The 27593-nt window shown below is 55.1% G+C and overlaps 1 protein-coding gene across 1 annotated transcript; it reads right to left on the bottom strand.

Moving 5' to 3' along the window:
• Positions 1–10817: 10817 nt before the first annotated feature.
• Positions 10818–20294, bottom strand: LOC135877978 (uncharacterized). Its single transcript, XM_065403494.1, has 5 exons — positions 19639–20294; positions 18513–18594; positions 15976–16237; positions 15645–15798; positions 10818–11324 (listed from the first exon to the last, which is right to left on the bottom strand). The coding sequence occupies exons 1-5, from the start codon at positions 20179–20181 to the stop codon at positions 10818–10820; spliced, it is 1548 nt and encodes a 515-aa protein (XP_065259566.1). The 5' UTR covers positions 20182–20294.
• Positions 20295–27593: the final 7299 nt, after the last annotated feature.

The raw sequence follows: 27593 nt of genomic DNA, 5'->3' as shown, positions 1-27593 counted from the left end.
TCTTCCCACCCCAGAGCCCCCCAAGTCCCCTCTCTCTGCTCCCTTTTGGTTTTTTCTCTTCTGTTTTTTTAATAAAATTGGGGTGACACCGGTCCCCCCTGCCCCATCTCTGTGCCCCGGGGGTTCCTGCGGCTCAGGGGTTGGCCAGGAGATTTGGAGCTGGGGGGGGGAGGGTGCACGGAGCAGTCGCCCCACAGATCTGGGGGTGCATTAAGGCGGTGTTGGACTTGGAGGGCAGGGAGTGCGTTTAGCCAACCTGTGTTACCCAGAGCCGTGTGGAGAGCCCCAGCCGGGCCCCTTGGCACGGGCCATACAGCCGGCCTCGCTCCGGCCTCCCTGACTGCGCCCAGCTCTGGTGTGCGGCCTGCTGCTGTTTTGGTCACAGTTCGCGTTACAGCTACTCCGCCTCAGCCTAGGCCGCTGGGCTGGGGGCTCTCTCTGCCCGGTAGCCGGCCCTGGGGCGACTGTGGCTGGGGGACCTGGCTCCACGCTCGCAGCCCGGGCTGCTGGGGAGCCTGCAGCTGCCAGGGTCTCTGGTGTGGGTGGCTCAGCGGGGACCCCGTGGATGGGAATGGGGGCGACACCGGTGATCACAGGGGGCGCCAGCCTAGATCAGAGGAGCCCTGGGGGTCCCGGTCTCAGGGCTACGTGCAGCAGGAGACACTGGAGCTGAGAGTCTGAACGTGGGAGGTTCTGTAACGGGTGTGACAGCGGGGAACTGCCCCAGGGAGGGGAGCCAGGCAGCAAATCCTCCATCTAAGAGGCAGCCCCCCCTTGCTCCACCAGCCCCCACTCCGCTCCCAGAACCGGGGAGAGAACCCAGGAGTCCTGGTTCCCAGCCCCTTTGACTCTCACCAGCTGGGGGTCTGGCCCCATTAGCTCAATCTCACAAGTAACCCAAAGTTCGGAGGCCGTTTGCTCCTTTGTGCCCCATTTGGAAAGAAAATGGGGCTGGGAAACTTCTCCTGGTTCCAGGCCTGGGCCCGTCCGTGCTGGTCCCTTGCCCGTCCCCATGGGACCTTTTCCATGGCAGCGTGTCCCGTGTCTACAGGGATGAGCCGGGCGCCAGGATTCACACGACTGGGATCACTGCCCCGGGCCAGGGCTGGACCTGGGATCTCTTTCTGGCGCTTCCGCCTGCCTGCTGGGTGACCTAGGGCGAGTCGCTTCATGGCAGCGTGCCTCGGTTTCCCTGTTTGGCCAGGGGGGCTAATGACACTGACTCCTGCTGTAACGGGCTGGGAGGGCGGTGGGGCTGGGAAGGGCGGTGGCAGAGCCAGGGGTGGGTCCTGCCCGGGCTGCAGCGCTGCGTTCCCATGAGCTGAGCTCTTATATTTAACGTTTACATTATGGTGGGCACCTAGGGACCAACCAGGCAAAGGGGGCTTGATTTGAATAAATCCATTTTTCGGGGGGAAGGATCAGAACGGAGGTTTCCTGGCTACTTGCTGCCTGGTTCCCAGTTTTTGCCAGTCGGGAACAAGTTGCCGAGTGTGGGAAACGGGGAGGGGAAATGGCCCTTCCCCACTCCCCTTTCTCCGGCTGGCCGAGGCAGCGAGATGGTGTGAAAAGTGGGGTTTGGCCCCGTCTGGGTGAGAACGCTGGGAAACGGTTCACGGGTGTGACGTGGCTTCCCCTGACCTGCGCAGGGCTTGGTCCCGTGGCCAACAGAGGAACTGTTTTTTTTTAAAAAGGGAGAGAAAAAAAATAATTTTTTTTGAGGGTTTAAATAGCCCCACCCGATCCACCCTCCGAGACCCCCTCACACCCTCTATTTGGGTCTCCGGGTGGCAATATTTCGGGGTCTCCGAGGAGGATTTTGCAGTAGGTCAAACCCCAAACCCTGTGGCCATAGAGCTGAAAGCCGGGAGTGCCCGGCCGTGGGGGGTGCTTTCTCCAGCGCTTGTAGCGGTGACACAAACATCACAGCCCAGGGGGGTGAGGCCAGCGCCTCGGGGATGGATGGGACTGAGCCAACTCCTGGCATCTGGCCCCAGGCAGCCTGGCAAACTCCATAACCACGTTTTAGGGCTTTGGCTCTTGCGAGCTCAATGATGATGTCAATCTTCTGCCGTGCCCCAGATTAACGAGGGAGCCTAATTATTCTCTTGGCTTGTGTGACGCGGGGCGCCTGGGGCAGCTCACACTGGGAATGCCAAGGTCAGGGCAGGCTGCAGAAGGGAGAGCAGCTCCTCCCAAGGCTGGTGGGTAACACTGAAGTTAAACTCTCCAACCCGTTACACACGGTGCTCCCTGATCCCCCACCCTGCTTATGGAGAAGCTGAAAAAAGCAATCAACCCCCCTCCCCCTTTACTGCATTCCAGTTCTCTGGTCCCAGCCAGCACCCAGGTCCAGTCCAGTGAGAAGTTATCTAAAAACTCTGCACATATATACAAAATGTTTTTCTGACCCCAAAGGGCCAGCCACATTGCCAGGTCAATAGTAGTTTGGATTTTATGCAAAATACCGCGCTGCTGGCCAGTCCTTTAGTGTCTAAAACTAAAGGTTTAGTAGAAAAGAAAAGAACAGGACAGGAAGAGTGATGTGAAACAGTAAAGCCCTCGGATACGTACAGAGATTTCCAAGTCCATAGATCAGGTTCTTAGCAGTGCTGGTGAGGTTGCGGGCTTGAAAGTCCCTCTGGAGTCACCCACAGCTGGGATGGGTCAGTCAGTCCTTGCTCAGAGCTTCGTTTGTAGAGAAGTGACTCCAGAGCGGAGAGGAGCAGGACTGAAGACAAACTGGAGATGATGCAGCTGCCTTTTATGTCCTTTGCCATGCGGCTCGTATGTCTTTGTCCCAAACACACAGCGCATGGGCATGGAGAAGCTCTTGAAGTTTCCTGTCCACAGGCCTGTCCCTACATGGCTTCTCCAAGTGCCTTCATTGTCCAGCTGATGGCCTTTAATAGGCCATCGGACAGAGTGGCTAGTGCTGCTGCCAATCGGTCCGGGGGTGTCACCCAGACACACAGCACACGTTTGGAAATACAGATCTACCCCACCTACCTGTAACTCGTGATACAAAGGAGATGTACACATATAAACAACATCATCATCCTTGGCAAATCATGACGTTTTCACTGATCCTGTATGTGGCCTCTCTGCTCAGAGTCATCGCAATGATACAATATTGGCATTAATAATACCATAAAGTGTCTCCCATATGCCATGCAGCGGCCCAGCTTGTTTAATGATTTCTTAGCGCTGTACAAGAGAACAGCAACGACGAGCCGGCGGAACTCACTGCTACAGGATGTCGCGGCAGCCGAGAGGGGTCAGAAAACCAGTGGAGGTTTATAGGGATAATGAGAACATCCCGACTTCTGTTAGGAGCAAAATGGCCTGAGGGCTCCCAATCTTCATGCTTCAGGGCTCTAAACCCACCTTTGCCTATTGGCGGTCAGGAAGATATGTCCAATAAGGGTGGGTTATTCTCTTACTGTCCTCGAGGGGGTTGCTGAAGCAGCTGGCAACTCGGTCACGATAAGTGACCGAGCTGGAGGGACCCACCCCTGTCTCTGGGACAGAGTGGCAATTTCTGTCTTTCCTCGGCTCACAGACAAGGGAAGTCCCCAGGAGGGGCAGAGCTAAATATGCTGAGCGGTGGCCATCGGACGAGGCGCCCTGGGATGCCACGGAGCCGGCAGCTCAGAGGATTTTGAGAGGCTGCGTGTTGCCCCCCTTGTCGTGCCAGCAGGGGTCGAAGATGGGGTAGACGGGCTTGTTGCCGAAGGACGTGTGGAAAGTGTGGATGTGGGTCAGTGTGCTGGGGTGATCGGCGTTGTAGAAGGAGACCTCCCCGTTCGTGTAGTCCAGGTAGACCCCGATGGTTTCAGGGTGGGGACAGATATCCAGGGGCCATGGATTGGTGTCAAATATCCAGTACTTCTTCCTGGCCGCCTGCTGGTCGTAGCCGATCAGCCAGTAGCCCTCGGCACAGACCTTGCTAGGGGGCCACGGCCACCACTCCACTTTGATCAACCTGCCCTGCCTCCTGGCTCGGTCCGAGACCACCCCCAGGTTCCAGCGCCGCTTCCAGCCCACAGACACCTCCCAGTAGTGCTGCCCCGTGCTGAAGCTCTGCTTGGCCACCACGCAGTTCGCCGTGTCAAATCTCCTCGGGCTGGAGTCGACAAACCTTCCTTGACTGACGCATGTCACCTCCTTCCCGTCCTTCGAGATCTCCAGGTTAGGGTGAGCCGTGTCCGGGTCCAGGGATAAAACTTCCTTCCCTAGAAAGTGAAAAGGGACAGAGGCTCAGGACGCCTGGGTTCTCTTCCCAGCTCTGGGAGGGGAGTGGGGGCTGGTGGGTTAGAGCAGGGGGGGCTGGGAGCCAGGACTCCTGGGTTCTAGGCACAGATCCCAAGGCCAGAAGGGACAATTGTGATCATCTCGTCTGACCTCCTGGGTTATGTAGGCCAGAGACCTGCCCTAGAAGAAAATTCTCAGAGCAGAGCTTTCAGAAAACTCTCCCGTCTTGATTTAAAAAGTTGTCCTTGATGGAGAATCCACCACGACCCTGGGTAAATTGTTCCAAGGTTAATTCTCCTCACAGTTAAAAATTTATGTCTTATTTCCTGCCTAAATCTGTCTAGCTTCAACTCCCAGCCACTGGTTCGCGCCAGACCTTTCTCTGCTAGACTGACTGACTGTTATTAAATGCTGGTTGTTCCCCAGGTAGGTAATTACAGACTGGGATCAAGGCACCCCGTAGCCTTCTCTTTGTTAAGGTAAATAGACCGAGCTCCTGGAGTCTCTCACTCTAAGGCAGGTTTCTAACCCTTGAATCATTCTCGGGGCTCTTCTCTGACCCCGCTCCAGTTTATCACCAGCCTGCTTGAATGGTGGGCACCAGAACTGGACACAGGACCACCCAGTGCAAATCCAGGGAAATCCCACCTCTGCTCTGCGCCTGCTGGCGATTCCCCTGTCCAGCCACCCCGGGCTGGCACTAGCGGTTCTGGCCCCAGCTCCCGTTTGGCTCTGGCAGGGTGCAGAAGGGGACGTGCGGGGTTCAGAGAATATCAGCACTGTAGGGTCGGGAGAGGCGCTGTCTGTGTTTATCCCAATCCCAGCTGCTTTGAGCTGTGTTCTGATCACATCACGCCCCAGCCCCTGCCCTGACCCCCCCAAACCCAGAGCCGCCTCCTGCACCCCAAAACCCTCATCCCTGGCCCCACCCCAGAGCCTGCACCCCACAACCCAGAGCCTTGACCCCTTCCCGCATCCCAACCTCCTGCCCCAGCCCAGAGCGCCTCCCACACCCTGAACACCTCATTCCCAGCCCTCACCCCAACCCTCTGCCCCAGCCCTGACCCTCTCCTACACCCCAAACCCCTCATCGTTGGCCCCACCCCAGAGCCTGCACCCCCAGCCCAGAGCCCTGACCCCCTCCTGCACCCCAACCCTCTGCCCCAGCCCTGAGCCCCTCCCACACCCTGAACTCCTCATCTCCAGCTCCGCTGGGTCACGGGCATCAACAATTTTCTTCAACTAGGTCTCCAGAAAAAAAGTTTGAACACCACTGGGCCAGGATACTGCTTGGGCAGACCTCCAAGGGAAAGATAGGGTGCTGCAGGGAGCGGGATAGGGCTGTGGTAGGGGGCGCTGTGCTGTGGGGGCTGAGGGCTCAGCAGGGCCTCTCTCCCCTGGCAGCCAGGGCCGGCCCCGATGCCCCAGTGCGGCGCTAGGGGGTGCAGTGGGGCAGGACTCAGCAGGGGGCGCTCTCCCCTGACAGCCAGGGCTGGCCCCAGTGCGGCGCTAGGGGGCTCTGTACTGACGGGAGCAACCTTTCTGCATAAGGCTAAGATTTTGTCATGGGTATTTTTAGTAAATGTCATGGGCAATAAACAATCAATTTCGGATGCCCCAGGTCCGGCTGCCTGGGGCTGGTCACGGAGGTCACGTAAAATCACGGAATCCGCGACCAACCTGTAGCTTTATCTCTGCATCTCGGTGCCTCCAGAAATTAATATTTTCTTTTTTGCAACTCTTCCGCCTGCCCGCCCCCCCCGATCCGCTGTGGGGCCTGGAAGTCGCGACGCGTTTACACGGCATTTCAGAGGTGGCGGGGACGGGCCGCCGGCCTGGCTCACCGGGCGTGAGCTGCAAAGCTCCGGCTTACCAGGGAACTTGCTTCGGGCAAGATTTTTCAACATTCTGGTTTCAGGAGTCTCAGCGAGCAGCTGCCAGGACGAGGCGGAGGTGGGGGAAGATCTGGGGCTTTCCTGATGGATAAATCACAGACAGATTCAAAGGTGGGAAAAGGGAACTAAAGATGGTTAAGTGAGAAAGAGACTAGCCCTGCCCACTAGCCCTCATTCCCCTCCCAGAGCTGGGGAGAGAACCCAGGAGTCCTGGCTCCCAGCCCCCCCTGCTCTAACCCACTAACCCCCACTCCCCTCCCAGAGCCGGGGAGAGAACCCAGGAGTCCTGGCTCCCAGCCCCCCCTGCTCTAACCCACCAGACCCCAATACCCTCCCAGAGCCGGGGAGAGAACCCAGGAGTCCTGGCTCCCAGCCCCCCTGCTCTAACCCACCAAACCCCTCCTCCCCTCCCAGAGCCAGGGAGAGAACCCAGGAGTCCTGGCTCCCAGCCCCCGCTCGGTCTAACTCACCAGCCCCCACTCCCCTCCCAGAGCTGGGGAGAGAACCCAGGAGTGGAGACCCCAGCCCACCTCCGAGAGCTGGGGACAGCCTGGAGCCTGGACCCCTGGGTTTGAGGGCCCCCTTGTTGGCTGGAGGGTCCCAGGGCCGGGAGTCGGGGAAGCTGGGCCCAGGCAGAGATTCACTTTCGTTTTCAGGCTGGGCAGGAGCCTCCAACACTGCTCTGGGCAGGAACTGGCAGCTTGTACCGAGCGGGCTCAGGAACTCCGGCGGAAGCCGCTACCCTCCTCCTGCCTGAGCTCGAGTCAGCTTCTCCTGCCAGCTCTGGGCAGGGGCTAACGGGGGCGGGGGGGTGACACCGCGATGAAAAGGTCTAGAAAACATGACCTATGAGGGAAGATTGAAAACATTGGGTGTGTTTAGTCTGGGGAAGAGAAGGCCGAGAGGGGACATGAGAACAGTTTTCAAGTATGTAAAAGGTTGTTACAAGGAGGAGGGAGAAGAATTGTTCTCGTTAACCTCTGAGGACAGGACAAGAAGCAATGGGCTTAAATTGCAGCAAGGGAGGACTAGGTTGGACATTAGGAAAAACTTCCGACCTGTCAGGGTGGTTAACACTGGAATAAATTGCCTAGGGAGGTTGTGGAATCTCTGTAATTGCAGATTTTTAAGAGCAGGTGAGACAAACACGAGTCAGGGATGGTCTAGATGGTGCTTGGTCCTGTCATGAGTGCAGGGGACTGGACTAGATGACCTCTCGAGGTCCCTTCCAGTCCTATTATTCTGTGATCCTCAATGTCTCCCTCTTCTCTGATCAGCAGAAGGGACACTGTTCCATGCCGCCAAAGGAAGAAAGGTTGTCATCGTGCACACCAAGGAACAAGCCCCACAACTCTTGGAAATGTACCATGACAGTCCCCGCAGTGGACATCAAGGAGTTGTCAACATGAGAACGGTGCTTACCTCAAGGTACTATTGGCCTGGGATGACAAAAGACATCGTTGAGTGGGTCTGTAACGTAATTAAACCAAACCCTGACCTGTGTCATTTAAAATTACCGAACCACCAAAACAGAAAATCAACCTTCTGCTGGTGGCATCTGACTCAAATGATGGAAATGAACATGCGTCGTTCGTACTGCTTTGGATTGTTATCGAGCAGAGCCCGTCATCAGCATGGACGCATGTCCTCTGGAAGGGTGGTTGAAGCATGAAGGGACATAAGAATCTTTAGCGCATCTGGCACGTAAATATCTTGCGACGCCGGCTACAAAAGTGCCATGCGAACGCCTGTTCTCACTTTCAGGTGACGACGTAAATAAGATGTGGGCAGCATTATCTCCTGCAAACGTAACCAGCTTGTTTGTCTGAGCGATTGGCTGAACAAGAAGTAGGACGGAGTGGACTTGTAGGCTCTAAAGTTTTACATTGTTGTTTTTTTTTGTACATAATTTTACATTTGCAAGTTCAATTTTCACGATAAAGAGATTGCACCACAGTACTTGTATTAGGTGAATTGAAAAACTCAGTTCTTTTGTTCTTTACAGTGCAAATACTTATAATGAAAAATAAAGTGAGCACTCTACACTTTGTATTCTGTGTTGTAACTGAAATCAATATATTTGAAGATGTAGAAAACATCCAAAATATTTAAATAAATGGTATTCTATTATTGTTTAACAGCACAATTAATTATGATTAACTTTTTTAATTGCGTTATTAATTGTGATTATTTTTTTTAATTGCTTGACAGCCCTAGTATTTACACTTACAGGTAACATTAATGGAAACAAAAGGATTGTTAATAATCGACGCCTTGTGTGATGAGACGAGATATGAAAGAACCTCAGGAATTTGGAGGTGATTTTTTAGACACTTATTTGCATAGTTTACATGCAGTGTTCGTGTCACACTATTTTCAATAAATATAACAGCGAGGAGAATATCTTCCTGATAGCTACAAAGAAAAATGGAAACAGCCCGTACGTGTACTCATGGTGCATAATACTGGACACTGAGTGAAGCTGTGCGATTTGAGCATGGTTAACTACTTCATTGAACGTGGGCCCAAAACACGAGCATTTAGCATGAGCGAGAAGTTAGCAACACGGGCAGAGCAAATCAAGTGATATAAAGCGTAAAGACTCTGTTATGATCATACAAAACCACATGTATATATAGGAGCATGAAGTCTTTGCAACCGTTCATTAACTAGAAAAAGAAAGGATTACTAAACGTCTACCGTAACCGTAAGATAAAGTGAAACCCACTTACACAATTGGCTACTGTACTCCCTACATATTTCAGATACCAAGAAACTGGAAAATCCACAATAGGACTGTGGAAAACAACAATTGTGGAACACAAGAGACAAATGGATAGCCACAACTGGGGGCTGCTCTCCTCAAGGTATTCAGTACCTTTGTTAATGATGTGCAATTGTGATGTGTGGTCTAATCAGAAGTGTTATTGGTTGCAGAAATGTATTTACAGCATAAAGACATCAGTACTGTAGAAACCACACAAGGGGCTTTAACGACCTGTAGACGAAAACTTGCAATTCTTGTCATGAAAATCAGGTGATAACTTTATGACATATCCCCAGTGAGCCCATCGTATATGGGAAGATAACAGGAAGAGTGGAATAATGTCATATCACAGTTATCTGAATACACCTAGAGTGGGGCATATCACAGGTTTGGTTCTCCAGTGGTGACTCTGTAGGAATAATTATCCCACCTCGCCCACCAGGGGCCTTCTGTGTGCACATGTGGTGGAAAGTCTCTCTCTGTGCAGTATCCCACTACTAACACCAGGGAGCACCTGGGTGCACAGGGATGTGTCTGCAACATATCTCACTTCTGTCACCAGGGGGCACCTGTGTGTATGGGCACCCTTGGCACTATCCCACTGCTGCCACCAAAGGGTGCCACATGCCCAGGGGAACAGGGTGGGGATAGTGTGTAGGGGTGTCAGGGTCCCCCTGTTTCCCCATTTGCTAAGTGACACTTTGCCGGGGTGGGTGTGGGGCTGGGGATTAACAGGGAGGGGGGAGTCTGGGGGGGATGACACGGGTAGGGGGGCATGCTGGGGAGGGAGAAGCATGGAGTGAAATCACCCAGAGTTGTATAATAAAAGCCAGTGGAAATGCAGGTGTCAGCACTGCCAGGCAGGGGTGGGGGAACAGACGGGGGTGGGTGGGATGGGAGCCAGAAGGGGGCAAATAGCACAGATGTGCCAGCTGTTGGGTGTGATTTCAGTATGGGCTGAATTGTCCATCCCTCCCCCGCCCACCCACCCCTCCATCCATCCCTCCCCCACACACCCCTCCCTCCCCCCATTCCTCACCACACACAAACCTGGTGCATGCAGAGTGCGGCGGACTCACCCCATCCCGTTTGCAGCTTATTGACATCGGTGTAAATGAGTCTGGTACGATAGCCTGGCAAGAACAACCGGCTTTTCAAAGGAGCGCTGTCGGCAGGGGTTTTCTAGCACGTTCTAGGCCAGTGGCGAACGAGCCCACGTTACACCACACACTGAAGGTGTGGAACGGGCACACACGCAAGCTAGCCGACAACACTGACGAGACAACGCAGATTGAACTGTAACAACATTTCTGCGAGCCAGTGTAACTGGAGCCCGGCGTGCGGAGTGAGGGGGCTGGCTGGGCCTTCGGAAAGGAAACGAACGTGCTGTAATAAGCCACGGACAAACGGTGTTCGAGGGCGAAAGGAGAAACGAGGTTCGGTTTCTACTCCCAAAGGGCTGGATTCTGATCCCAGCCGCCCCGGGGTCAAACCGGAGTCACCCCCTGACTGCAGTGGGGTCAGGGCCGGATTCTGATCCCAGCCCCCCTTGGGTCAACCCAGAGCGACGCCACGTGACACCCACTGCAAAACTCTGAAGGCCAATAAACAGAACCCAGCATTTATTATTGTTTAAAAACATTGTTTTTTAAATCAAGTCTCATGGTTTTTAAGCAGACTCTGTTCCCCCGGGATAAATCCAAAGCCAAGTGAAGTTAGCGTAGACCAGGGGTTCTCAGACTTTTGTACTGGTGACCCCTTTCACATAGCAAGCCTCTGAGTGCGACCCCCCCTTATACATTAAAAACACTTTTTCATATATTTAACACCATTATAAATGCCGGAGGCAAAGCGGGGTTTGGAGTGGAGGCTGACAGCTCGCGACCCCCCATGTAATAACCTCACGGCCCCTTGAGGGGTCCCGACCCCCAGTTTAAGAAATCCTGGCGTAGCATATTTAACTGCAGACATGAGCCCAAGTGTCTGTGTTGGGCGAAGAAGATACTCGCAGCTCCCTGTCCCGGCTGTTTTTCTTCCTTCAGGTGTTTGAACTCTTCCAAGTCGTTCTGATGCTCCCTTCTAAACGCGTCGAGCTCCCGCGCCCGTTGGACGAAGGGTCCCGGGCCTTGGGGCTTGGCCAGGTCGTAGCTCAGCTGCAGGTACCGTTCTGGGCTGCATCTCATCAGCCTCACCTCCAGTCTGAGCGCCTCCAGCCCCAGGTTCCTCAGGGAATTCTCTTCCTCAGCCCGGTGCCAGTCGAAGAAATTAATGGAAGGCAGGAAGTAGCTGGGCAGGTGTTTCTTCTCCAGGCAGAACTCCAGCACCTTCAGCAGGGTCCCCAGAGCATCCAACAACGTGGCCCAGTGCTTTGTCTCTGGGTTGAGGTCAGAAGCCCAAAACAGGACCATCTGCAAGAGAAGGAGAAGTTACTCACCATGTGCAGCAACTGGAGTTCTCCCAGAACCGGGCCCCGATGGTGCTGCACTTCAGGTGCGCACCCCCCCGCGCCTTCGAGCAGAGATTTTTTGGTAGCAGCGCCTGTTCTGCCTGTGCGTGAGCTCCACACATCCTTGTGGCCCATACCAAGATACCTAGAGATGTGCGGACAAACCGCCCTCAGTTCCTTCTCTACTGTGACGTCCCACAAGCCCAGAGGTTCTCAAACTGGGGGTCAGGACCCATCGGGGGTCGTGAGGTTATTACATGGGGGGTCGCGAGCTGTCAGCCTCCACCCCAAACCCCATTTTGCCTCCAGCATTTATAATGGTGTTAAATATATTAAGAAGTGTTTTTAATGTATAAGAGGGGTCGCACTCAGAGGCTTGCTGTGTGAAAGGGGTCACCAGGACAAAAGTCTGAGAATCCCTGCACAAGATGAAACATTTTCTGTCTTGTTTTCTATCCCTGTCCTAATCGTTTCTAACACACGGTTAGCCTTTTTGACTGCTGCTGTGCTCTGAGTGGAAGTTTTCAGAGGACCATCCACAGTGACCAAAATCTCTTTCTCGAGTGGTCACAGCGAATTGAGAACCCATTGTTATGTATTTATAGTTGGGATGATGTTTTCCAACATTCATTACTTTGCATTGATCAATGTTGATAAGTCACCCAGCTTTGTAACATCCCCCTGTAACTCTTTGCAGCCAGCTTTGGACTTAATTATCCTGAATAATTTTGCCACTTTACTGTTTACCCCCTTTTCCAGATCATTAATGAATATGTTGAGCAGCACAGGTCCCAGTACAGATCCTTGGGGGACCCTGTTGTTTCCCTCTCTCCATTGTGAAAACTGACCATTAATTCCAACCCTATCTTTCAGCCAGTTACTGATCCATGAGAGGAACTTCCCTCTGATCCCATGACAACTTACTTTGCTTAAGATCCTTTGGTGAGGGACCTTGTCAAAGGCTTTCTGAAAGTCCAAGTACAGTATAATCACTGGATCCCCCTTGTCCACTTGTTTGTTGACCCCTCTCAAAAAATTCTAACAGATTGGTGAGGCATGATTTTCCTTTACAAAAGCCAAGTTGACTCTTCCCCAACAAATCATGCTTATGTGTCTGATAATTCTGTTCTTTACTATAGTTTCTACCAATCCGCCTGGTTCGGAAGTCAGGCTTACCAGCCTGTAATTGCCAGGATCGCCTCTGGAGCCCTTTTCTAAAATTGGCGTTAGCTTGGTCATCTTCCAGTCATCTGGTACAGAGGCTGATTTAAGCGATAGGTTACATACCACAGTTAGTTGTTCTGCAAATTTCACATTTGAGTTCCTTCAGAACTTTTGTATGAATCCCATCTGGTCCTGGGGACTTATTACTGTTTAGTTTAGCCATTTGTTCTAAAACCTCTTCTATTGACACATCGGTGTGGGTCAGTACTTCAGATTTGGTGCCCAAAAAGGACAGTTCTGATGTGGGAATCTCCCTCACATCTTCTGCAGTAAAGACTGATGCAAAGAATTCATTCAGCTTCTCCACATCAGCCTTGCCTTCCTTGAGTACTCCTATAGCACCTCAATCGTCCAGTGGCCCCACTGGTTGTTTGACAGGCTTCCAGCTTCTGAGGTATTGAAAAAAATGCGTACTGTTAGTTTCTGTATCTTTGTCGGGGGGAGGAGGGGGCTGCCTGGGTGCTTCGGGCCGACAGTGCCACCTAATGGTGATGCTCCAGGATATAACCCCCACCAGTGGGGGCCCCAGGGGTCGCTTTGCCTAGCAGCAATAGCACGGGGTAGTGTCACCCAGTGGCAAGTGTGGGGATGGCAGGGGAACTCCACTGGGTTCTTACCCAGGGCCCTTCAAAACAAAGAGGTCCCAGTACTCCCAAGTGCTTTCCCTGGGTCGCTTTCTACCCTCGTCCCTCCAGCGGCATCTCCGGGGTTGGACGTGGGTCCTTCTTGTGTTCGCCCTGCTCTGTGTCTGGCAGCTTCTTCGCTGGCCACAGCAAGTTGCCCCTCTCCGCTCCCGCAGCCGGCTGGCTTCCCGCGCTGCAGCTAAGAGGCTCAACCCCGGTGGCCTGGAGCCCCGGAGGCTTCCTGGCAGGAGGCTGTTGCCCACAACCGCCCTCCTCCTCCGTCAACCCAGAGTGAGCCGAGCGGCTCCCTTTTGAAGGCTCCCGCCCCTGGGAGTGTGCCCAGTAGGGGCGAGGGGGCGTGGCCTCTTGGGTCCAGAGCAGTTTGTTAACCCTCGCCTCTGCAGCGCAGGGTTGGTTCACCCCGTCACAATCTTTAGCAAGTTGCTTCTCAAATTCTTTCCTGGGCCTGACTTATTGTACTTTTACATTTAACCTGCCAGAGTTTGTGCTCCTTCCTCTTATCTTCATTAAGATTTGACTTCCACATTTTAAAGGATGCCTTTTTGCCTCCTATCGTCTCCATTACTCTGCTCGTTAGCCATGGTGCCGTTCTTCTGGTCCTCTTACTGTCTTTTCGGATTTGGGGTATACGGTTAGTCTGCACCTCTGTTATGGTGTTTTTAAATAGTCCCCATGTTGCTTGCAGGAATTTCGCCCTTGTACAGCTCCTTTGAATTTCCATCTAATTGCCTCATTTTTGTGTAGTTCCCCCCATTAGCGTTAAATGTTGCAGTGGTAGGGTCTTTTTTTTAATTATCCCCCTAAATGTAATTGCATTATGGTCACTATTACTGAGCGGTTCAGCTAGATTAACCTCTTGGACCAAAGACTGAAAATCCTTGCACAGGGTAATGAAAGGCTCTAACAGCCACCAAACGAACTCCGACAGAACTCATAGAAAGACCTGATTTCTCTAAATTCATCAAATAATCAAGAACATCGGAGAGGGAAGAATGAACAGGTGAAAACTGTCACTGGGGACACCAAGGGTAAAATCTCTCCCATTTCTGAAGGTAAGTGCTTCTAGTAGAGATCTTTGTATCTGTTTTATCTCTGCTGAGCAGGAAACCTCTGTCCCTGAGAACCACTGAGAAGCCAGGCTCTGAACCAGAGAATGGCCACTCTGGGGCGGAGAGACCGACTGGAGTCCTGGGGCAGCAGACAGGAAACGACCAGAAGCTGCAGCTGGACCGGAAATGAGATGAATCAGGTCAGAGAACCAGACCTGGCTCGAGTGAGTTGGTGCAGCTAGAGTGACTCTGTCTCGTTTGATCTTGTTCAGAATCAATAGTGTCAGAGGATATGCACAAAGAAGAGCTCTTGTCCAAGGAATGAGGAAGGCGTCTCCCAAGGATTGATAACCCAGACCTCCTCTCGAACAGAATTTCTTGCACTTTCTGTTGGCGGTGGTCGGAGAGAGGTCAACTTCTGGAAACCCTCAGGTCAGGAAAATCTGGTTGGGATTTGAGGGGACTGAGGTCAACAGGGCACTGTTTTCACTCGGAGGCCAATGTCCAAGGGGTACCTGGGCCCGGACTCAAGGTCAGAGGGAGAGCTCCATCGTGAAGAGCCTAAGTTTAATCTCCAGCTTTTACAAGATCTCCTTTTAACCGCCGAGCGGATTTTGCACTTTGCTGGGATTTGGGGGTATCTCAGGCAGCGGCTACACCGGGAATGTCCGTCACTGACCGGGGAAGCTGGAATCCTGGGGATCCCGGCATACCAAGTCAGTGACAACCCCCAGAGCAAAAACCTCTCAGACTGGAGGGGAATGGGCAGGCAGAGGAGGGAGGGGGCAAGGGGAACATTAAACGGAACCCCTCCCAAGTATAAAGAAATAAATGAGGTGAGCTAAACAGCACCGCACTCTAATTGTAACTAAAATTGGAGGTTTGGCTAAGCTAAGCAAAGGTGAAGCGGACACGCTGGACGCTCCATCTTAGGCCATCAGGCGGTGGAGAAGGAATTGAGGGTGGTTCATCCGGGCACCTCTATATATCCTCGGTATGGGGCACGAGGATGTCTGGAGTGCGTGCTTGGGCAGAATGGGCACTGCTACCCAAATTCTCCCAACAAAGGCACCTGGGGCGCATGGGCACCTGAGATGGAGAACCCAGAGTGAAACAGTTGGAAGAAGAAACACGCAGCTCTAACCACTAGACTCCACTCCCCTTCCCAGAGCTGCGGAGAGAACCCAGGAGTCCTGGCTCCCAGCCCTGCCCCTGCTCTAACCACTAGACCCCACTCCCCTCCCAGAGCCGGGAGAGAACCCAGCCCTCTCTGCTCTCCCTCCCCTGTTGCTCTAACCGACTAGATCTTTCTCCCCTATACCCATTCCCCACCCCCTCCCACTCTGCCCTCTCTGTCAGAGTTACCTTCAGGTGGCAGGAGGTCAGGACTTTGCCGTACCGCGGCCCCCACTTCTCCATGTTGATTTGCTTCAGCAGCTGCAGGGCCTCCCGCCTCCACCCAGCACCATCGAGGTCAATGTCCCTGAGGAGTTGGGTCTCAGCCCGGGAGAAAGTGAGCCTGGGATGGGATGGGGGAAATGGGACAGGGCTGAAAGGGAGCACGGGCTCAGACAGACCCCCCATCCCAAACCTGCACCGAGGGGGGGGGTCTTTGCCCCCCATGCTGGAGGGGATGAGCCCCCCTCTGTGTGTTTTTGTTGCCTTCTGCTAGAACAAACGAGATTTGCATTGTTACCTCCAATACAGATTCTTGGCCATCAGATCGGTCCCAGTTTTGTAAATGTCCATGATATTCCAGGTGGGTTTGATCCGCTCCGTGTCTTGCTCCTGGTCCCACCAGTCGGAGAGCCACCGGAGATCCTGCCGTGGCCAATCCATGGACATGTCCACTTTATTCTGGATGGTGGGCACCAGGTCTATAGACACAGCTTGGCCATCCACTTCCAGGCTGAGGTGCACGGAAGAGCATTTTGCAAAGTCGCTCAGTCTAATGTTGCCTTGGAGAGGGCAAGACAGAGGAGTGGGAGTCAAAAGCCAACAGCTGACATTGGTCAAAGCTTTGCAGATCTGAGGTGATGGAAGAACAAAGGTCAAGGGAATGAGGGCCAAGATCCCAGGACTCCTGGGTTCTATTTCTGAGTCTTTCTTTGAGTCTCTGTGACGTTGTGTGACTAACTTCATCTCCATGGGCACATGGTGACTTAGTGGAAGAACCGAAGAGCGAAACCAAGAATCCTGACTCCCTAACCCCTAACTCTGGGAACTCCATTGTGCTAGAGATTAAGAAGGAACAGGGTAAAATTTCTCAGAAAACATCTCTGCCAGTGCAGAAAACATCTTGACCCACAGCCCCCTGCTAGCCCAGCCCTGGGCTCACCCCATAACTGTGCCGATGCCCCTGAATCCAACCTGCTAGCTCAGCCCTGCCCCCCCCCCAGCTCTGCCGGTGCCCCTCACTCCCGACCCGCAGCCCCTGCCAGCCCAGCCCTGCCCCCCCCAGCTCTGCCGGTGCCCCTCACTCCCGACCTGCAGCCCCTGCCAGCCCAGCCCTGCCCCCCCCCAGCTCTGCCGGTGCCCCTCACTCCCGACCTGCAGCCCCTGCTAGCCCAGCCCTGCCCCCCCCAGCTCTGCCGGTGCCCCTCACTCCCGACCCGCAGCCCCTGCCAGCCCAGCCCTGCCCCCCCCCAGCTCTGCCGGTGCCCCTCACTCCCGACCTGCAGCCCCTGCCAGCCCAGCCCTGCCCCCCCCCAGCTCTGCCGGTGCCCCTCACTCCCGACCCGCAGCCCCTGCTAGCCCAGCGCTGCCCCCCCCAGCTCTGCCGGTGCTCCTCACTCCCGACCCACAGCCCCTGCTAGCCCAGCCCTGCCCCCCCCAGCTCTGCCGGTGCCCCTCACTCCCGACCCGCATCCCCTGCTAGCTCAGCCCTGGGTTCCCTCCACAGCTCTGCTGATGCCCCTCAATCCCAACGCGCAGCCCCCTTTTAAATTTATTTCCCATTTTATCCTATTCAATTTAACAGTTTTCCCTTCTGCATTTCCCTCATAGGTGGTGCTTGTAATTTCTCCGCGTACAAAGCGCCGTATCGTATCTCTTTTATACTTACTAATTCCGGTAACAGGGTTTCTTCTCTCTAAAAACAGAGATGGGGCAAGAAAAGGGCTTGTTAAAATCTATGACACTCCAATTCTTGTACAGAAGGCTGATCGCAAAGGTAAAACTGGAAGAAAATGACGAGATTCCTGCAGGGTTGGAAGAAGTCAGATTTCTTTGTGTCTATATTAATCAAGTCTTGGCCAGCTCCCAGTTATAGCCATGGGTTGTCGGAAGTGCTGAAATCAACATGCACCGGAAATACGATCAGCTGGGCCTGTTCTTCACTCAGCAGTTCCACTGATTAACCCCTTCACTTACGGGGAGGATTTTTAACCCAGTAAAGAAAATCCATACCACCCCGATGTGGATGCAGGGGAGGGACCCATTGGGACGCAGACCAATCAGGGCTCCTTCTGAGCTACAGTGTCTGCTCTGCAAAAATCCAGGACATTTCCTGTTATTTCAGACATTCACCCGGACAAAGAACGGAAACCCCGGACGTTTGGTAACCCTAGGAAAGGCAGGTTTGCAACAGTGAGCAGAGAAACTGGTTTTCTGTTTGATTCCTACTGCGTTCAGGGAAACAGGACTTTATGCATAAACTCTGTCAACGAACAAGATTGCATCAAAGAAAATACTTGACTCTTATCATCAATTTCTCCTCCTAACAGGAACAACCAACAGCTCCCCAGATTTGGTCAACTGCTCGGGTCAAAAGCCCTCCTGGTCTGGAATGACAAGCTGGATCGATGCGGGGACCAGGACCCTGACTGCCATGGACCGGACGTTTTTCCTTGAAAGCGCTCACCATCTTGGAACTTGCTAACAGGGATAGCTAAAAAATCCAGCTCTGGAAGGAAGGAGACGGGTGCAAGGCCCGGTAGTAACTCACGCCCTGGCCTGTAGTATGGCCCAGGAAATACAGTTTTAAGGTAAACACCTGCACAGGGCTAATTCTGGCAATAGCCCCTGAGAACGACCCCCCGGCCCTGCAGCTGCAGTGACTGGATTACGTGTGGGGGAGGGATCTGCTGGAGCAGCGTGGGAGAGCTGGGACTGCGATATGAGAATATCTGGGGAGTAGTTTGAGGAGCATCACGGGGTTTATTTATCGTTTTAGTTACAGGCCTTGATTAATGAATGCAGCACCAATGGATTAACACTAAGCCAGACACTTACCCTCGGCCAGAGCATTCTCAACAAATTCATGGAACTTTCTAGCTACCAGGAATGGATCGATGCCGCTCCTCCAAAGATCCCTCTGAAAAGGGGTGAAATCAAATTTATTCAGATGCTTTAATCCAAAATAAAAAGAAGCTGCGGGTCAGGACTGGGGGACACCGGCAGAGCTTCGGGGTGGGGGTGGGGGCAGCCCAGAGCTGAGCTAGCAGGGGCTGTGGCTCAAGGGTGAGGGGCACCGGCAGAGCTGGGGGGGGGCAGGGCTGGGCTAGCAGGGGCTGTGGGTCAGGAGTGAGGGGCACCGGCAGAGCTGGGGGGGGCAGCCCAGAGCTGAGCTAGCAGGGGCTGTGGGTCAGGAGTGAGGGGCACCGGCGGAGCTGGGGGGAGCCCAGGGCTGGGCTAGGAGGGGGCTGCAGGTCGGGAGTTAGGGGCACCAGCAGAGCTGGGGGGGGCAGGGCTGGGGGCGGAGGGGCTAGCAGGGGCTGCAGGTCGGGAGTGAGGGGCACCGGCAGAGCTGGGGGGACAGGGCTGGGCTAGCAGGGGCTGCAGGTCGGGAGTTAGGGGCACCAGCAGAGCTGGGGGGGGCAGGGCTGGGGGCGGAGGGGCTAGCAGGGGCTGCAGGTCGGGAGTGAGGGGCACCGGCAGAGCTGGGGGGACAGGGCTGGGCTAGCAGGGGCTGCAGGTCGGGAGTTAGGGGCACCAGCAGAGCTGGGGGGGGCAGGGCTGGGGGCGGAGGGGCTAGCAGGGGCTGCAGGTCGGGAGTGAGGGGCACCGGCAGAGCTGGGGGGGGCAGGGCTGGGCTAGCAGGGGCTGCAGGTCGGGAGTGAGGGGCACCGGCAGAGCTGGGGGGGGCAGGGCTGGGCTAGCAGGGGCTGCGGGTCGGGAGTGAGGGGCACCGGCAGAGCTGGGGGGGGGGACAGGGCTGGGCTAGCAGGGGGCTGCGGGTCAGGAGTGAGGGGCACCGGCAGAGCTGGGGGCAGGCAGAGCCGGGCTAGCAGGGGGCTGTGGGTCAGGAGTGAGGGACACCGGCAGAGCTGGGGGGGCTGCGGGTTGGGAGTGAGGGGCACCGGCAGAGCTGGGTGTGTGGATGACTCTGGAGGATACATTCTGATAGGATCTCACTTACCCGTCGCCTATTTATTTCTTTTATGTCTTCCTCTGTGAGGTCCAAGTCTAGAACCTTCCCATCCAAGATGTCTCTCAGGGTCACCTTGTTATAATCCACCACCAGCTTGTTCTCCCAGCGGTACACCGGCACCCCGGGCTTCAGGCTCAGCCAGGAAGGCAGGAAATGTAGCTCTGTGCCCGGCGCGCTGTACAGGGTCCCCAGCAGGATCACGTTCGTCCTGTACTGGATGGGGGCCAGGAAGTCGTAGTCGCTGCTGCTGGACTCTGCCCGGACGTGGAGGTCCTGGGCTTGGCTGCCCACCAGGATGGCTTCTCCAGTGAACAGCTGTACGTTCCACTCATGCACCCGAGCCATGATCCTGCTGGCCAGAGCTTGCACCAGCTGGCACTCCCGCTCCCTTCTCTGGTGTTCCCTTTGCTCGGGATACACATGGGCCCCCAAGAACCAGTCAAGGAACTCCTGGGCGACTGTACGAGACTCAGCCTGTTCCTCTTCCATTTCTCCTGGCCCCTGGGCCCCACCCTGGGATTCGCCAGCCATCCCCGTGGGGCACCGGTGGGTCCTGGCAGGGCTGAGCCCTCCTCAGTCACTGGGAAAACTCGCAGTTCAGCTCTGCACTTCTTGTAGGATGCTTCCTCTCCTGGCCGTAGCTGTTTCCTGTCCGTCGCTGAGCTGTGCGGTGGTGTGTATGTGTGTATGGGGGGAGGGGAGGGTTGCTGGGAGAGTACACTGGTTATCTGTGCCAGAGGGACCTTTGGCATCTGACTTACTGAAAATGACGCACCCATAATACTATCATAGTGAAAGTGTCAGTCGTTCGGAGATCAATTCCACTCGGACTCATAGTCTCACAGTTTCTAATCTGACTTCCTGTCTAACACAGGGTGTAGGATTGTGGTGTCAGGGCTGTGCCTTTAAGGGCCGAGCTCCCAGCCTGGGATGCGGTGACGCTCGTATTGTGTTGCACAGTTGGCTAGAACCACACTGAGATAAAGCAGAGCCGTGGCGAGCGTCGAGCGATCACTGACCACACCCGGTACCAGGAGCAAATGAACGAAGAACAGACGCCGGGTGGAAGGATGGAGCAATGAACAGCCCCACCAGAGTTAAAACTTTGTGGGACACTGGAGGTGGTTTGAACAGCGCTTCCCTCTGTATCGGTGTCACGGAGTATGGGGGGACTCAGGGCCCTGCACCCCCGGCTCCCTGCGATTCACCATGACTCTCAGCCAGCCAGTAAAGCAGAAGGTTTATTTAGACGACGGGAATACAGTCCAAGACAGGTCTTGCAGGCACAGACAACAGGATACCCCTCAGTTAGGTCCATCTTGGGGTCCTCGGGCACCCCAGCCCCCTCCAGAGGTCAGAGCCCTCCCTGCCTCCAGCCACCTCACCAGCCAGCTTCCCAGAGTCTGCCTTCAGCGACCCCTCCCACAGCCTTTGTTCAGTTTCCCGGGCAAAGGTGTCACCTCGCCCCAGCCCCCTCCTGGGTTCTCATGTTACAGGCTCAGGTATTTCCCTTCAGTCATTCTCCCATCCCCCAATGGAGACCATCCCAGCCACACTCCCCTGTCAGCACTCACAGATCACAGTAAGAACAGTCCCAGTTCGTCACATCTCCCCCCTTCGAGACCGAACTGAGCGGGGTCACTTTAGCCAGTGACCCGGGGAAGTTCGAACCTACCCCCGTTCCCATGGATGCCCCCGCATCCCTCCCATTCCTTGGTGAGAATTACACCAGGCCCCTCCAGTTTCACGCCCCCCCTTAGGTCGGGGGTGCTCGAGGGCATTTGCAGTTCGCATGTGGGAAGGGTTATGCGGCCTGTGCCCTTTTCCCACCCCAATACCCCTGGGGTTCCAACTGGGCTGTGGTCTTCTCCCAGCGCTCCAGTCTGGAGGTCTGTGCTTCGGGCTCTCTTGGTTCAGAGCCCCCCTTTTAACCTTGGCCACCCTCCGGAAAGGCTCCTCTATGCTGGGCAAGGGTCCTAAAGCCCTTTTCCCCTTGTCCCGGGCCTTCCTCCCCCTCTGACAGGGGTCACAGGATCGGCAGTACTGCCGGACAGTAACAAAGACCCCAGGCCAGTAAAAGCCCCGTAGCAGCCTCTGCTGGGTACGCCAGGTTCCCTGGTGCCCTGAGAGGGGAATGTCATGGGCCCGGTACAGCAGCTGGCGGCGATACTTCTGGGGTACCACCAGCTGCCTCCTGAACCCCCCTGACTCCATTTTCCCTGGGGGAGCCCATTCTCGGTACAGGAACCCCTTCTCCCACAGGAACCTTTTCCGGCCACCTCCCCCCATGGTCTGTACCGCACCGAGGTCGGCCAGGTCCCTTATCTTCCGTAAGGAGGGATCTTTTTGCACCTCGGCCTGGAACTCAGCAGCTGGGACAGGGATGGCCACCTGTTCTCTCTCGCCGGCTGGGTCTGAAGCCGCAGCCTCCCTGAGCCGTGTCCCTGGGCGTTCCCTCCCCACCAGGTTAGGGTCCTGCGCCTCGGGCAAGGCACCCTCCCCAAGGCCAGGGCGCAGTGCCCCTCGCCGGCTCTGACTGCGGGTCACAACCAGTGCACTTGGTGGGTTGCTTGACCAGTCCTCCAGGTCCCCCCCCCATCAACACCTCAGTGGGCAAATACGGGTGTACCCCCACGTCCTTGGGGCCCTCCTTGGCCCCCCACTTCAGGTGTACCCTCGCCACGGGCACTTTGACTGGTGTCCCGCCCACCCCTGTCAGGGTCAGGTAGGTGTTGGGCACCACCTGATCTGCGGCCACCACCTCGGGCCGGGCCAGCGTCACCTCTGCGCCCGTATCCCAGTATCCATCGACCTTCCTCCCATCCACCTCCAGGGGAACGAGGTACTCTTTCCGGAGGGACCGCCCCGCGCCCACCGTATAAACCAAAAACCCTGAGTCTGGAGCATCCCGCCCCGCAGAGGAGCAGGCCTGGAGCTCTCCTCCCTCCTTAGCAGGTGGTACTCTGCCAGCCCCCCTTCCCTGGGAGTGCTGCCTCTCGCCCGGCTGGGTCTCTACCCAGTCAACCCTCTGTGGGTTTGGTCTGCTCAGTCTGTCCCTGAGCCTGGGGCACTGGGCCCGTATGTGACCTCTTTGGTCACAGTGATAGCAGACCATGTCCCAGGGGTCCCCTCGAGTGGGTTGGATGGACCTGACGCTGGATCTTCCCCTTTGGTGGGGTTTCTCCGCATTTTCCCGCCGGGATGGCCCATGGTGACTCTCGCTCTGCGTTGTGGTGGGACTGTTCCTTTGGGACTCCTCCCTGCCAGCCCCTGACCGGCTCTTCACAAACTCATCGGCCAGCCGGCCTGCATGTCGCGGGTTCTCTGGTTTTTTGTCCCTCAACCACAGCCTCAGGTCGGATGGGCACCGCTCATACAGTTGCTCCAGTACCAGCAGTTTAACCAGGTCCTCCTTTGTCTGGGCCCCAGCAGCCCACTTGCTGGCGTATCCTTCCATGCGGACGGCTAGTTGCAGATATGAGATCTCCAGGGTTTTATCCTGACTCCGGAACCTTTCCCGGTACATCTCAGAAGTCAGCCCAAACTCACGTAGCAGGGCCTTTTTGAATAGTTCATAGTCCCCTTTTTCCGCCTCTTCCAGTTGGCGGTACAAGGCCAAGGCTTTGGGGTCCAGTAAGGGGGTGAGAACCCGGAGTTTGTCGGCAGGATCAACCTGGTGCAGCTCGCAGGCCGTCTCAAAGGCATCCAGGAAGTCATCCATGTCCTCCCCCTCCTTGCGTGGGGCCAGGATGCACTTATCAAAGCTTCGTGCAGTCCTGGGTCCCCCCTCACTCACCGCAGCCGGGGGCTCGCGGCCCTTCAGCCTCGCCAGCTCCAGTTCATGATGCCTCTGTCTCTCATTCTCCTCCCGTTCATGCTGCCTCAGTTTCTCTTTCTCCTCCCGTTCATGCTGTCTCTGTTGTTCACGATCCTCCAGCTCTCTCAGTTTTAGCTCGATCTCCCATTCCAGCCCATTCCGCTCCACGGATGCTGCGCGTGGCCGGGAGGATCCCCTGCTGGCCGGGGGGGTCCCTGCGCCCTCGGTATGTGCTGGGCTCCTCCCCACCCTTCCCCTAGGCATAGGAAGGAGGGGTCTCGGGAAGCCCTCAGCAGCCGGCTGACCACTCCCAGCTGGGACAGACACTGGGGCCTGCGCTGCATCTGCCAGGCTGCTTCCCTCAGAGACAGGGATCAGTTCTGTAAGCAGAGTCAGGATGAGCTCTACCCTGACATCTGGTGGTGAATTATGGCGAGTGTGGAAAAGAACTCCAGGGGCTGATCTTGTTTGCATAGGCACACCCACTCGCCTGGCATGGAACAACAGCAACTGAAAGTGGTTACTTTGGCTGGTGTGGGATCCCCAGTTTCTCTATTATTGGGGCAGGAAGAATAAAGTTTTGTTACCCTGATTCTGTGAATCAAGGCCAGTGGAACTGTTGTATGACAGAAGGACTGAGTGAGTCCTTCACCATTACCTAAGTAGCACTTGCTTGACAAGGGGCATGGGTTACAAAACCCAGTGAATTGAGAGAGGATGGGAACAGGGATTTGTACCTGATGGTATGGGCTTTCTCTGAGGGTTTGAAACACCAATTGCACCATCTTCTCTCTCCACTGTTGAATGTCAGAGCTAACTTTGATTCCATTAGGAGTCTAGTTACAGGCTGCTGAGCTGAATTCACTTTGGGCCAGTGGTGCACCAGCACTAGGGCTCCCCTACTATACTGAGCTGAAATCGCTAAGAGCTGAAATCACTAAGAGCTAAAGTTATTAAGAGCTGAGATCACTGAGTGCTGTGTTAACTAGTGGGGGAGCCTGAAGCTATATTGCTAAGCAGCTGGCGGAGCAATTTGTGGGGACGACTGGGCGTGGAGCCTTGCGGGGCCGGTTGGAGTGGCCCAAGGAACGGCGAGCGGAGCTGTTTGCGGGGACGGCTGGAACGGCTCACAGGTCGGTGAGCGGAGCGGAGTGGAGCGGAGCAGCTTGTAGAGCGGAGCAGTTCGTGGGATGGCAGGAAAGTGGACTGGCTCGTGGTGAAGGCTGCGGCGGAACCCCCATGGAGAAACAGACGGCTGGCCGGCCTCGGATCACGTAAGGTGCCCCTTAACACCCTGCGTGCCCCCCCTTTTACTCTGGGGCTGCACTGACCAGGGACAGAGACTTTGGGGGTTGTTGGACTTTTGGGACTTTGGGTGGTTGCTGGACCCAAGAGACTTTGGGGGTGTTGGACTTTGGGGACTCTGGGTGATTTTTGGGTTGTTGGATTCAAGAGACAAAGGGAAAGGACACAGCCCAATTTGCTGGGGTGGGTTTTGCTCATGGTTTGTGTTATGAATCCTGTTTGTGGTGTTTTTTCCAATCTTATGCTGATGTCGTTTACCTCATGTTATTAAACATTTTCTGCTACACTCAGACTCCGTGCTTGCGAGAGGGGAAGTATTGCCTCTTAGAGGTACCCAGGGGGGTGGTATGTAATTGTCCCAGGTCACTGGGTGGGGGCTCGAGCCGGTTTTGCATTGTGTTATTGAAACAGAACCCCTAGATACAGAACCCGGCCCTTGTCGCTGCCAACTTAGATGGGCAGAAGGGTTACAGTTCATTCGCGCGATCTCCCTTCTCCAGCTGGGCAATGAGCTGTTCTTTGGTGAGCCTCCCAATGCGCACCCCCCTCTGCTTGCACAGCTCCACCAGGTCGCTCTTAAGCCGCTTGGCATACATCTTCCTGCTGGCCACTCACAGGCCTGTGTGCTCACCGCTCCCCACAGTCTCCAGGGAGACCCCTAGTGTGCCAGCCCTTCTCGAGGTCACCCCCTCTCCGCCAGGGTCGAGCTGCAGACTCCTCCGCCCCTGGGACCACTCGCTGCGATCCCCCGGGGGACCCTGTTACTGCAAAAGTCCTCCTCGCTGGTCACACACTCCCAGGGGTGATAACCGTCTCTCTCTGACTCCTCAGCACGCCTGGTCCCCGTCAATCCCCCTTCGTTTTACTGCTCCCCAGTCACTTACTGCAGGAAGCGCCGTCCACGGGGTGCAGTAAATCCCACCACTGCCACCAGTTGTCACGGAGTATGGGGGGACTCAGGGCCCTGCACCCCCGGCTTCCTGCGATTCACCATGACTCTCAGCCAGCCAGTAAAGCAGAAGGTTTATTTAGACGACGGGAATACAGTCCGAGACAGGTCGTGCAGGCACAGACAACAGGATACCCCTCAGTTAGGTCCATCTTGGGGTCCTCGGGCACCCCAGCCCCCCTCCAGAGGTCAGAGCCCTCCCTGCCTCCAGCCACCTCACCAGCCAGCTTCCCCGACTCTGCCTTCAGCGACCCCTCCCACAGCCTTTGTTCAGTTTCCCGGGCAAAGGTGTCACCTGGCCCCAGCCCCCTCCTGGGTTCTCATGTTACAGGCTCAGGTATTTCCCTTCGGTCATTCTCCCATCCCCCAATGCCGACCATCCCAGCCACACTCCCCTGTCAGCACTTACAGATCACAGTAAGAACAGTCCCAGTTCGTCACAATCGGCAACAATGGGATCCAGCAAACAGGAAGACAATCCAAAGGTAGTGATAGTCGTGACAGGAGCTGGTCCTGAAGCAGCTGAAGTGTTTCAGTTTCTCTGGCAGAGAGGCGAACGATGAAACTGGAGAGAAATTTGAGGTATAGCCAGGGTGACCAGACAGCAAATGTGAAAAATCAGGACGGGGGTAATAGGAGCCTATATAAGAAAAAGACGCAAAAATCGGGACTGTCCTTATAAAATCGGGACATCTGGTCACCCTAGGTATAGCGCACTCCTGTGTCATCCTTGTGAGGAGAGATGTTTTTACTCAGAGGTAGTGAGGGGAATCTAGCATTCAGGCCTGTCGATTTGCCTGAGATAGAATTTGGGGGTTTGTTGGCCCGTTTGACTTTTGATATGTTTATATCCTTACTAACGTGTGTGAACAAAGAACAAAGACACGGGGTGTTGCATCTGCCCACAGCCAGATGGGGTTGATAGCACAATCCCACTAAACAGCGCACAGCCTGCACTTCCGACTCTGGCCTTCTGCTTTCTGTCGAGGGACAAGAACCGAGGGAGGGCAGGGGAGCCCTAACAGGGTACAAAAGGGGGGCGGCGGAACAGTCAAACAGCACGAGCAGAGGCACTGAGCAGCTCTGGAGAGAGCCAGAGGTGCCGGGCTAAAGCTAAAACAAACCAATGTAAATTCAGTGTAATGGAAATAACATACCTAGGAGAGACGTTCTCACGCCAAGGTGTAGGAGTTGATCACTTGCTTGCCCCTTCGCCAACAGACAAGGGGGGGTACAAACATTCCTTGGAATGGGGAAATAGAGAGAAATTTGTGCCGAAGCTCGCTGCTCGACCAGCCACCCGAGAGCGCTACAATGTAAAGATGTCCAAGGGACACAGGATGCATATCATAATAAAGAGTCTGAGAAACAGATGGAATTGAAGAGGTCCCAGTCCTAGGTGCTAGGACAGTACAACTAAGTTGTCCATGGACACCTCCGCAGAGATATTGGCCTAGTCCTTGTGACAGGTTGGGTCACAGAAACCCCTTTGGGAACTGCCACCTGATGTGCCGAAGCTACCTCTGAGCCTGTTTTCCCTGCCAGCTTGGGACTCCAGAACCCTGCCTTGTTTGAGCCAGACACACCAGCCTGCTGCAAACACAGACCCAGGTCTGAACCACGTTCCCCACAAGCTGCAGGCTTAACTGAAAACAGCTTAAGAAGTGGTCCTGCCTCCAGCACTCAGATACCCAGCTCCCATGGTCCAAACTGGAGACCAGTGACTTGTGTGTCGTGGGTACTAACAAAAACAGAGTGACAATACACGCAAACAGAGCACGAGGCTTTGGGCTTAGTTCAGGGGTGTAAAAGAATTTCATGTCTTTATTTATGGGAAGACCACGTAGCTGAAACTGACCACTGCCACTGCCA

This window comes from Emys orbicularis, chromosome 4 (genome assembly GCF_028017835.1).
Source record: "Emys orbicularis isolate rEmyOrb1 chromosome 4, rEmyOrb1.hap1, whole genome shotgun sequence".
NCBI classification, from domain to species: Eukaryota; Metazoa; Chordata; order Testudines; family Emydidae; genus Emys; species Emys orbicularis.
The sequence above is the reverse complement of the archived record's forward strand: the minus strand, read 5'-3'. Positions and strand labels throughout refer to the sequence as shown.

Bases quoted from the DNA above. Each gene is read 5' to 3' on its own strand.
- LOC135877978 (XM_065403494.1), bottom strand. From the start codon at position 20,181: ATGGCTGGCGAATCCCAGGGTGGGGCCCAGGGGCCAGGAGAAATGGAA. The intron at 15,799-15,975 runs GTAACAATGCAA...ATCCCATCCCAG, and splicing joins GCCAAGAATCTGTATTGGAG to GCTCACTTTCTCCCGGGCTG. The intron at 11,325-15,644 runs GTAACTCTGACA...CTTCTCTTGCAG, and splicing joins TGACCTCCTGCCACCTGAAG to ATGGTCCTGTTTTGGGCTTC.